This window comes from Sciurus vulgaris (assembly GCF_902686455.1).
Source record: "Sciurus vulgaris genome assembly, chromosome: X".
Classification (NCBI taxonomy): Eukaryota; Metazoa; Chordata; class Mammalia; order Rodentia; family Sciuridae; genus Sciurus; species Sciurus vulgaris.
Window position 1 is genome coordinate 36,460,799 of NC_136471.1, and position 12,541 is coordinate 36,473,339.

A 12,541-nucleotide genomic window follows, 5' to 3' on the forward strand; every position below is an offset into this window, starting at 1 on the left:
GGATGGAACCTAGGGCCAAGTGCTGTACCACTGAGTTATACTCCCAGCCACTATCCTGGTTTTGACTGGCAAGGTACTCATGGAAGAGTATCTTAAAATATTTATAGGCCTTATGGAAGGTAAGATATTTCAGTCCATAGACTCCCTAAAACCTTGGGGTGGATATAGAAGGAAGTGCTTAAAATAGCTCATGATAACTACAGGATTACTTGAGGGGCAATTATAAATAATTATTAAACCATGTATTAGATAGTTATGTTCTTGGGTCCTTGAAGACTAACTAGTTGTTACTTCTCTCCAGTAATTAACCATAATGTGCTCAAGTTGAACCATGAGTATTTTCTTCTTCTGTCAGCATTAATTTTCACACCTAGATGTATCCCTTCTAATCTGCTTGTTTACTTTTTGAACAATCTAACTGTGGAGGGCTTAAGGTAGCACATTTTGTACTGCTAAGAAAAATTATAGGCCTTTCTGTATATGGATGTACACTGAATAATTGGATAAGTGGAATGTTACTGTGTTTTGTTTACCCTAAATTGTGTTGATGTTTTTCTACTCTTTAATGTTTGGAAACAACCTTGAACTTTTGAATATTATGAGTTCTCCATTGTTGTTTTGGTCAGTCCAGTTTTTATTCTTAATCTGGGGAGAGTCAGATACTAGGAAGATTGGTATCAAAGGAAATATATTGTAAATGAAGCATAACTGAACATCCTTAATGCACAGTACAATTCAATCTCCTAATGCCTATTTTTTTTCTGATTTTCCTTCTTTTCGGGTATATGTGTATGGGAGATAGAAGGGGATGATAAGAAATTGAAGAGAAACAAATTTAAAAAAAAAGAAATAAGTACTTCAGGACTGGAAGTACAGCTCAGTGGTAGAGCACTTGTCTAGCATGTGTGAGACCCTGGGTTCAATCCCCAGCATTAATATATGTACTTTTCAATTCACCTCTAAATACCTAAAAGGACTTAGAATGATATATTTTCATAAATGAACACTAAAATAACTGGCCAGTTTATCACTAAGGTACAAGTACTTCATAGAAGCCAACCCAACTTTATGTAAGGTTTTTTTCCCTAAAAACAAAAGGAAATTCAATTTGCCAGTTAAATTATTTAAGTTGTGTCTGTGTTGCAAGAGCTGACTGGCTGGTGAGCTATGTATATATAAGATGATTTCCAGCTTTAAGATTCTATGATTTTAATCTAGAATGTTAATTATGTGCTTGGCTAGGATAAACTTGAAATGCCAAAGAATGTCAAATAGGAGCCTATGAAAAGGAGATGCTGTTTGGTCCCTTAGATTTGGTGGCAAAAGGTGCAGGTCAGGAAAAGAGTGGGCATCACACTTGTGTAGGATTTTAAACTTCCTACTCTGGGAATTGCTCCTATTTCCTACAAAGGAACAGACATCTATGGGTCAGACCCCCCACCAATGTCCAATCTGAATGTATCACCTTTATTCAATGCATGGTGATTTTTATTATTTTCAGAAAAAAAAAAGTGGGCACACAGCCTCATGGTAAGAGTGAAAGTTTATTTGTACCCACTTTCTTGTCTGAATGATTACTAAGCACCATATTCCCCTGAACAGTTCTTATCAACAAAAAACATTTCTCATTAGCCTTTTGCTTTCTCTAAAGTCCAATGCCTGGCGATTTCATTTTTATTTAATCTGCATTTGATGCTTTACAAAACCTGGAAAGGTCACAATTAGTAGAATTTTCGAGTAAAGAGTAATTGCATAAAAAGATTTTCATTTTCTCTTTATGTAAGTCTTCTATGCTTACCTAGGAGAGACTTTTGCCTTTAATTTGTGTGTGTGCTCCTTCCTGAATTTGCACACAATTTTTTTATTGTTAAAGCCAAGCTAAAATTGGAGTTCCCCAGGGAATTAAATGTGGCTTTTTGTTTAGACTTTATAGAATTCTAATTCCAGACTGAAGGCCATTCAACAGTAAAACGGAGGCTATTCCATCTATTTTTTATTTTCTTTTCTGCTCTAAACTAATTTTCAGAAACTTCTTCCGCTCCATTTTCTCTGATTTTTTAAGTAACTTTCCTTCCCCTGTGCTTTCTCTTGCTTAGGTTTACTGATTATTATACCTTTGTGCAGCTCAACTCTTTATTGAATTCTTGGCCTCGTCTGTCTCCCCCATGTCTGTTTTCCTTTCATTTAGCCCCCAAAGGCTTCTAGTTGGAAATCGAGTTCCAACTAGAAGGGGAGCAACACATGGAAATGAAGTGCTGAACCTGTGCCCTGTTCATTCTTGATTTATAGGTTTAAAACAAAAATCTCAGGATTTTTAAAAAAGCAAATCTGGAAATGCTGTTGAGGATAGGTTTTGGCACTAGCACACTCTTCTAAGGCAGTGTTTGCAATGACTTCACCCCTTTAAAATGTGGTTCTTATGATAGCCACACATGCCTTAGGTCGCTTGAAGGAAGTGTCCTCTGATATTCAATAAACAATACAAGTTTTCTCCATCCTCCCATCTCCAGACACTTCTTGGTCAGCACAGTGTTTACTAAAATGGGCTTCAAGAAGAGCTGAGTAGCTGGATTGTTGAAAGGAAAGACACGATTTAGTGTGTGTGTGTGTGTGTGTGTGTGTGTGCGTCTTTTAAAATTTTTTATTTTAGGAACATGCATTTGCAGACTAGACAGCTGCGTAGAGACACAGACAGTTGCTCCTTTAATTCTGTGGTATTATCAGAGTGTGTGAAGGTTAATTTGCCAGTTGTTATAAAGTAGGCCAAGCAATTCTGGGTGTTGACTTGGATAACTTACTTTCCCATGTCTTTCCAGTTTTCTAAGTGTCATTTAAGCAATTCTGCCAAGTTGTAAGAAAAGAAGAGTAAACAAATGAAAATGCAGCAGTAATTTTGTGCAAATCTTATTAAATCTGCCACAAAGTAATCTATTTTTGGTGAGTTTCTACACATACTAATACAGAAACTCATACTAAGGAAGAAGCACTGGATCTGGGGCAACCATAACTGCATAAAAAATTCAGAAATGGTAAAATAATATGAAACTATCAATCGTAAAAAATACACATCAAATGTTTACGTTTTAAATCTTTAAAATTCCTTGCTATATAGAGGTTCCTTTTAAATAGTGACTCTCAAGGGAAAGGGCACTAATAGACATTGAGTTAATATGACAACTAAGTACAGGACGAGTAACTTAGCATATTTAAACTCATTAAAGCTCACGACAACCCTGTGAGGTAGTTACAATTAGTCTCATTTTATTTATTTATTTATTTATTTATTTATTTATTTATTTATTTATTTTTGTACCAGGGATTGAACCAAGGGGCACTTAAACACTGAGCCACATTCCCAGTCCTTTTTTATATTTTATTTAGATACAGAGTCTTGCTGAGTTGTATAGGGCCTCGCTAAATTGCTGAGGCTGGCTTTGAACTTTTGATCCTCCTGCCTCAGCTTCCTGAGCCGCTGGAATTACAGGAGTGCACCACCACGCCTGACTAGTCTCATTTTAAAAACTAGTAGACTAAAGCTCAGAAAGGTCAAGTGACTAAGATAACATAGCTGTGAAACAACAGAACCAATTCAATTCAAATTAATACTTGTCTGTGTCTATTTTATCTTCTAAATTTTTTTTTTTTTTTTTTTTTTTTTTTTTTTTTTTTGTGGTGCTGGGGATCGAACCCAGGGCCTTGTGCTTGCAAGGCAAGCACTCTACCGACTGAGCTTCTCCCCAGTCCTCTTCTAAATTTTTGATGGCATGACTCAAGTGTCATCACATAACAATTAATTACATGACTATTTAAATTTTTCTTTTATGAAATTTCCAAAACAAATACAAGATAAAAGATTATCTAAAATGGCTAACATCATCATAGCCAACAAATTAAACTGTGTCCCAGGTGACATTTTTTCTTAACCTTACTGACTTTTTGAATGAATTCTGACTTCACTAAGATTTTCTTTGCACATCAAAAATTTCCCTACCTTTTCATAACCAGTCAGTAAACCTCAAGAACAAAAAAGTAATGTTTCTCTTGGGCCTTGCAGTTTTGATATCTACATTTGTGTACAAATGTGCCAACATGAAATATTGTTCCACAATAATTCTTTACTCCTTTTTTGTACTCATAGGCTATGCTGTCCAAATGGCACACAGAAACCCAGAGATGTAAAGTAATCATTCTGGTTCCTCTATTTACTAGTTGTGTCACTTAAATTAGTTAACCTCAGTTTCCTCATCTATAAAATGGGAATGAGATCTCTACTTACTTCATAGATTTTGACAATAATGGACTGAGGAAGTCCAAGTTAGTAGCAAAGTAGTTGACAGATAATAAACCAAACTCAAGATGAGCTACTAGTATTTAGTTACCTTTACCTACTAGGAAGCAGTGTACACGTTTATAAAAAACCTAGACTTTGGAGTCTGTACCAGTTTGAGTCCTAACTTTACGATGTAATATCTGTGAGACATTGGTTGTATTACTTAACATCTCTAAGAGTCGATTTTTATTTTAATTTAATTTTACAGTGCTGGGCATTAAATCCAGGGTCTTGGACATGCTAGGCAAATGCTCTACCACTGAGCTACACCTCCAGCCCAGGAGTCAATTTTTTAAATATAAAGTGGGATAATAATGCTATGTTCCCTTTTTTTTGGTGTTGGAGATATTAAATGAAATAATGCACATAAAATAGGCAGTGTGTAGTACATATTCAATGTGTTATTTTTCACTTCTTTTCAAACATATGACCAATCACATTTCCAAGTTCATTAAATATTACCATTGACTAACACTTGGTGAGGACGATAACAACATATTGCATTTTCAAAAGTAAAATTCAGAGTCCCAGCACCAAAAAATAAAGATTCAGAAATTCCAGCAGTCTACTAATGCTTTGACATATACTAATTTCCCATGAAGATCAAAGAATAAGTACATTGTTAACAAGATATTTAAGACGAAAGGAAGATGATAAAATTGTTATATTTTTTGATGATTAAAAATTATGAACGTGCTATGTATCAGTATAGAACTATCCAGAGCAAGATAAAAAGATTCCTAGCTCCTAGTTCTGCCTTTTTCATCATTTCACTACAAAACTTTGAGTGATTCTCTTTAAACTCTGTTTCAGTCTTTTTTCTAACCAAATTGGGAAGTTATTTTACCTAGCTCACTGGGTCATTGTGATCATCAAATAAAATAAGGAACCAGAAAGTACTTGGTAAAGTATGAATGTAAAACAAAAGCATAGCTCCTTTGTAATTTACAAGTGATTCTGGTTACTTTTGTGGTATTCTTACCTTTTTTTGCTGTTTAATCACAGCATAGAAACCCAGCTTTTAAAATGCAGTATTCAAAGACACTTAATAGGAAAACTTACCTTTGAGACTTTTTAAGGCAAAAACTTCACTCTTTTGTATGAGTTTGGAGATTTTTTTACTAGCTGGGCAGAGATTTTTATAAAAGATTCTTATTCTTTGGATCAGAGTAGGGCTTTTAATTGCTCTCAAACCAGCTTTCCAGGATCATAGGCTGTTATTTTTCTCATTAAACCTATCACCTGCTCCAAATGTACCAGTAAGATGACTAAAACATTTCAAAACTCAGGAAAGCATTTCTCTAGCTCTTGGCTGAAACCAAAACATCCATTGTGTGAAAGGATAGAAGAACTATTTCTACCTCAGCTCAAGTAAGGGCTTATATCAAGAAGAATCTCAAGGGATCTAGGGAAAAGATTATGAAATGTATCCCCCTCACTAGCCAGGCAGCTGGGGATAAACTCAGGAAACAGCTATTTTCTACAGTAACTGTCTTTGTTTGAGGGTAATAGAATAATATGGTCCAATGGCAAAGACTTACACAGTCCTGAGTCCCAGTATGCATTCCGCCACTTACTAGGTATTTGACCCTGGGCAAATAACTCGAAACTCTCTAAAGTCCCAGTTTCCTCATCCATAAAATGGAGGGTAATATCATCCCCAAAGGGGCGATTTGACAATTATATAATTCACATGAATAACTTTGCTTCCTGACAAACACATAAGAAGTGTTCAGAAAATCTTAACTGCTCTTACTTATCATCAGCATCATCATCATCATCCCTATTATTATATAATTAGGAGGTTCTCAGCTTAGAATTTGGGCTTGTACCTCATTAATTGTCTCAGAAACAAAGATGTTATTAAATATGCCTTTTCATTGTACCTTTTAGCACACACATGTGTTTAGAGTCCTTTTGGAGGTGTTCTGTCTCTGACCCTCACAAATCACCCTTTTTACTTCACTAAATTTTACTTATTTGGGGCATGAAGTAATTCACCAAGCCTAGGCACTGCCTGGAGTCAACTAGTAAGGGGTTGGATTTGACGACCTCTCGGCTGCCTTCCATCCCTGAGAATCTATGATTCTATGAGTCAGTGTTCAGGGAAAAAAATGAAGGGCTGTTTGGTGATGAGTGACAGTTCTGTCCTAAAAGAACAAAGAACTTACTCACTGTGCCAGAAGCCATGTTGAAGATCACAGGATCATGAATTATAGCTCTACTACCCTCTGGCAGGACAGGAAATGAATCTCATAGACAAATTGTGCTAGGAGAGAGATTATGGATTAAAGGCTCCCATATTCATGACTTCCAACCAGCCAGCACATACAACAATCTCAAGTGCCAAAGGCCACCCGTGTATACTGGGGCAGGGGGAGATGGAAATATTCTTTAAAAGAAGCTGGAGAATAAAATTCCAGCCAAGACAGTATTTCTGAATCTTCCCCCTTTTCTGGCAATAGCTATGATAAAGAGCTCAAAAGACAATCAAAGCCATCATCGGTAAACTTGCGGCTTGGAGAGAAAAAAACCATAATGATGGAATTTAAATGCTACCCTGTCTTATTCCATTTACCATCAACTGGGGGTTGCCCAGCAGGAGAAATGAGATCATTTCCCTCTGAGTGGCTAGCTGAGCTTGCCCACATTCATTCTTCTTCCCACATCGTGTTTTAGCAGGCATCAACACGTCAGCAGCTTCTGAAATGTGCCAGATCTGGGGAGGCAGGGCACCGTCACTACTGTGCGGAAGAGTTCCCCACCTCTGCAGTAGACTCACCAGCCACTGTTTCTTGTTTGCTTGTCAAATGGTAGGGGCAGTTTAAGGAAGACCCTCTTCCTGGAACACTGCTTGGCTAACCATAGAACCCCCTAGTCAGCCTCCTGATGCATTCTAAATACTTAATTTCTCCCCTGCATTGTTTTTTTCTAATACAATTTTTTAAAGATTCTTTTTAGTTGTTGATGGACCTTTATTCTATTTATATGCAGTTCTGAGACTCCAACCCAGTGCCTCACACATGCTAGGCAAGCACTTTACCACTGAGCCACAACCCCCGCCCCCCTGCATTGTTTTTAAGCGCCCCCTTTCTCAATTCTGTTTCTTAAATGGCTGTGAGCCTGGAGAGGCTGCTGATCTTGGGAAGAAAAGGAAGAAGCTGTCACTCAAAGAACACAAGCAGGGCTGGGGGTGTAGCTCAGTGGGAGAACACTTGCCTAGCATGTGTGAGGCCCTGGTTCTGTCCTCAGCAAACACCCCCCAACACACACACTCAGAACCAAAACATAACATAAGCATCCTAAAATATGAATTGTTGATCACTGTAATACCAGAAGTACTCCTCTAAACTTTTTCACTTCTCAGACTTAATAAGTAGCTGTCTGTGTTTTAGAAATGAAATGTGTTTTTATCATTTGGCTTACTACATGAGTAACACAGGAGTACATTCTTACGAAAATTCTTACACTGAACTGTCTAGAACACAATGTGAGTCTCCCTTCAATCTCATTCCTGCATTCTGTAAGGGAATTGCCAAGAAACCACGCCGGACACGGGAAATCGCATAAGGGAGTTTATTAAGCGAACAGAGTGTCTCCCTGCAGGGTAAGAGAGAAAATGAGAGGAAAAGAGAAAGGAAAGGGAAAGGCATGCGCTAGAGAGAGTGTGAAAGCCAGGAGGATAGAGAAAAGTGTGTAGGACAGACAGAAGAAGAATGGAAAAAGATGGCGGGGAAGCTACAGTAAAATAGTTGAATTCCGCTGGGCTAACAGGGGACCAATATCAGAGAAGGACACTTGCAAGCTGACTGATGAACCAATAGCTAGCCAGGATGTTCACAGATTGACAAGTGGTTGGGAGGCGGGGAAAATGGCTGCACCTGATGGGCGGGGGAGCAGCTTTATACATTACATTCCCCCATTTCTGTTTTTATAAGAAAATCTTTTGTTCTCCAGTTCTTTCTGAAGCCTTCTCTCTCCTTCCTGCCTAAGTGACTGGGGCTAGTTTTGCAGGTGAGATGTAAAAAGTCCATTCTCCTTCCAGACTTCCAAAGGCAGATGGTTTTCATGGACTTCATTTCCTCGATTTGACTGATACCCCATCTCTACACTAACTTCCTGTCCCCAATTCTGACTTTAATCACCCCTCTAATTCTAGGAACTCCTTTGCTGTAGGAAACGGGGTCGATGACCACTCTGGCTTCTTCGAGCTGAAAGGGGGCAGCATGGGGCAAGCAGTTTGGAGTTCCCTTTTTAGAAATCGGGTCAATTGAGGGGTCCATGGTAGAAGTCCGGTTGGGGAAGAGCAGGTTGTAAAGGCATCTGGGGATGGGTGCTTCTATGAGAGAAGAACAAAAAGACATGAGTACTGAAATGAGATTGATACAATATAAATGTTGCAGAATCTGGAACATGCCAATGCATATCATAAAAATGACAGAAGTCAATAATTCCTCACCAGGGGTGGAAGAACTGAGAAGCTGTTCCCATAACAAGGCCTAGCAAAGCTGGAGAGGACAAGGCCTTTATTTGGGAACTTTAACATTGTCCAGATTATCAGGAATGTAAACACAACATTTAGTAGAGATACTAGCAAACATAGATTAAGCCTACCTGTGTCTGTAGGCCTTAAACTGACTAAAAACTTCTGACTCTGGCAGTTTCTCCTGATAGTTATCAGGCACATTTGCCTAAGAATCTCTCTTTTGTAGCTTTTAGTCTTTTTTCTAGTGGGCTAATACAAGTGTACATCTTAAGTTACATTTAAGTATTATTTCTTTTAAATGCCCAAGAATGGCTATATTTTGGTTTTAACCGTTTTGCTAAGTGTTTAAGATCAAGCTGGTCAAAGTGACCCGTTCCTGTCTGTTAAAGAGTCAGCTGAGTTCCACAGGGGTCACTCATAGAGAACTTAAGAGCAGCTTCTTAGCTCCATTAGTGCCATTGGTTAGGCAGGGTCTTCTCAGTGAGGTGGCTCCCCTTGGAAGCATTAGGGGTGTCTCCCTTTTTCCATGAGCCTCCTCTGCAGCAGGTACACTGAATGACTTTTCCTCTAGTGGCCTCATCAATCTCCTTGGTCAGGAGGTTGTGTGACCCAGAGTTGCAAGCTCCTTGGAGAAGTCCTCTTGTTCCCTGGGTTCAGGCTGACTTTGAAGGCAAGACCCAAATATGGACTTTTCTTGACCTCTGTATTTAATCTCAATCTCTAAGTTCAATCTTAACCATCAAGCAAGTCAATCTCACCAGTCATAAAGTAAGAGTACTGGGCTTTAGCTTCAATGTCTATAACTTTACAGTTATTTACCCCCTTTTATCTAATTGGGGTTTACATTATACAGTGTTTGCTCTTGAATCAGTACTGCTACAAAATATTGATCAGGCAACAATTAAAGTTTACAAGGAAAATACAAAATGGAATCACCAACAGTAAAACATTCAGTTTGTGCAATAGCTATCTTGAATTTTGGCTAAGTTATTCATTATATCCCCTGGTTGAGATCACAGTAATCTTTACAACAAACATCAAACTTTTGAACACAACTTTAAAAGAGTTAAAGTCTGGCTTACTTTGGAGCCATTCTGACATGCAGCAGGGTTGTGAGGCAGAGCCTTACCTCAGGTAAGGTGGAGTTTTTCACAAATCTTAGGTAAAATGTTCTAATTCCTGAAGCTAATTTTTCCTCTTTTGCCATGACCAGCATGACCAAATTCTGAAGTTCAATGAGGGGCAAAGGAGTATTAGAAAATAAAGGTTTATAAACACAGATTTTTGAAGATTAAGCTGAGATCAGATGGAGCTCTGTTCTCTGATGGAAATGCAGATCTAAAGAGTTATGTCAGCAACGTTTATATATGTATGTAAGCATTAAAGAAAAGCTGAGAGAGCTTTTAACTGTCCTTCAATAACTTTTAGAAATACATTTAACAAATTTGATATGTACCCTATTGATGACAGGTCCTATAATAGAACATTAAATGATAGGTTTACCATTACAGACAAGTTTAATTTGGAGAATAGCAGCTTGATAAATTTTCTGCTTTAAAGGCTTGTATACTTGGAAAATATGAACACATTTAATATACAAAGAATAATGTTTTTAGAATAACTTTGTAAATTAATTAGATGTCTCTAACAAACACATTTGAGTAATTCCATACATGTCGACTTTAATTCACTCATCTTATTGTAAAAAAACCAAGATATCACACAAGTGTAAAAAAAACAAGATGTCAGACAAGTGTAAACACTATTTGCTGTCTCTTTCCTGTGGAAGAAAAGTCCTAGAAAAATTGATGTTAGACATTTTATAAACATTAATATTTTATTAGTGTGACCACCTAGAGACTTGTGAGTTAATTTTAAAGACATTTTACTTCTATTAGTTTACCCAATTTAAATTGAACCTTTTTAAAATCATGTGAATTAAAAATATTTGGATCCATTTTTAAAATTTTAATTTTTGTGCGTGCTATATTTAACACAAAAACAAAGGTCTTGTAGTATTTATCTCCATTGCAATGTAACAGATGTTCAAAAATAAATCTAGAGTTGGATAAAAAGAACTGATCAAAAATCATCAACCTATGTATGTAGGGTCAAAATTGTGAGCTCAAAAATATAGCATTTAAGAAAAACAAAAGTCCTAGAAGAAAAATGATAATGGTCATTAATTATAGCATGAGAAAATGAGAAGGAGAGAAAAGGTGAAAGGGAGAAAAGTATTCTGAGTTGTAGCCCAGGAGAAATTTAAAATGGACACTTTTTTCTTTAGGTTTGAAACTGGTCTCCCACTGCGCCTTCCTCCATTTACATTTCAATGTAAGCCTTGACTGAGATCTGAATCTGAAAGGGGCTAAAATGTTCTAGCAGAAACTTGATGCTTAGGGCCTTTTAATTTAGGTTTGGATGCAGAAAATTGTCAAACAATTATCTCCCACTACTTGTGGGGAATGGGGCTGCTTATATTACATGGGGAAGCAGGGGAAGACGGAGAAGCAGGGTCGGAGGCGCTTGAGCCTGCAGGAAGAGCCAAGAAGCAAGAAAGAAGAGACTTGAAGATAAGGAATCCCTTTCCATCTGCCCGCTCACTCACAGAAGCTGTGTGCCATTACACAAACGGATTTTGATGGCTTTAAGTACCAGGGGTCGGGCGAAGGGTTCCCAGGGTTGAATCTGCCAGATTGGAGGACCCAGATTCCATGGTGGGGACTGATACAGCTGAGTCTGTGGCCAGAGCATCCCGAGGCCAGAGTACTGGGCTGGAGATGAGGGGCAGCACATTGATTGTGTCATCACACAAGCACCAATGTGTGCTGGGCAAAAGCCGAGAAGAGTTGAGGACCTGATATCAGGGTTTTCGGGTGCGAATGCGAGTACGAGATGAGCCTCAACCCTGAGAGAATCTCCACCATAAAATCAGGAATCCACCTAGCAAATAAGACCGACCATAGGGGCCTGCCGTAACTATAAATCGGCCTAGGGGAACCGGCCTACTCACCAACCTGAAGTCCGGTGATGAATGCAGAGCAGAGCGTCCGGGCAGAATGGAAGGTGGAGCCATGTCCGGGGGCACTGGGGCTTAGATGGGGTTCCACTCGCTTAAGAGACAGTGAAGATGCCATCCCGAGTCATGGCACCACTGTAAGGGAATTTCCACGAAACCACTCCAGACACGGGAAATCACGTAAGGGAGTTTATTAAGCAGAGAGAAAAGGAGAGGAAAAGAGAAAGGAAAGGTAAAGGGCGTGCGCTAGAGGGAGTGGAAAGCGAGGAGGATAGAGAAAAGTGAGGAGGAGAGACAGAAGGATGGGAAAAGGTGGCGGGGAAGCTATAGTAAAGCAGTTGAATTCTGCCGGGCTAACAGGGGACCAATATCGGAGAAGGACACTTGCAAGCTGACTGATGAACCAATAGCTAGCCAGGATGTTCACAGATTGACAAGTGGTTGGGAGGCGGGGAAAATGGCTGCACCTGATGGGCGGGGAGCAGCTTTATACATTACACATTCTAATCTTATTCTCCTGAGGAGAATCTACTGTTGGCTATTCCATATAACCCTCCAAACCTTTTTATACCTATCTTTATACATAATTATGCACCAACTATACACAACATACAGGTAACTCTTGGTTTTCCCCAGTAGAAGTATATTTAATGCCAATAAGCTCTCCCCTGCCCCACACATACACTTTATCATACCCAGTTCTATC

At 38.5% G+C, this 12,541-nt stretch overlaps 1 protein-coding gene across 3 annotated transcripts in view; it reads right to left on the reverse strand.

The window, feature by feature from the left end:
• LOC306651732 (uncharacterized protein) overlaps positions 1–11,976 on the reverse strand; it is a 484,650-nt gene extending 472,674 nt beyond the window's left edge. The window contains exons 1-2 of one of the 3 annotated variants that reach the window (XM_079124489.1): positions 11,834–11,976; positions 8,037–8,669 (exon numbers count right to left, since the gene is read on the reverse strand). In XM_079124489.1, the coding sequence (XP_078980615.1) occupies positions 8,472–8,669; positions 11,834–11,953 (318 nt within the window). In that variant the 5' untranslated portion in view covers positions 11,954–11,976 and the 3' untranslated portion in view covers positions 8,037–8,471. Of the gene's footprint in view, positions 1–8,036; positions 8,670–11,829 lie in introns of those variants that run through there. The other 2 variants (XM_079124488.1, XR_013761191.1) reach the window with 2 other exon arrangements.
• Positions 11,977–12,541: the final 565 nt, after the last annotated feature.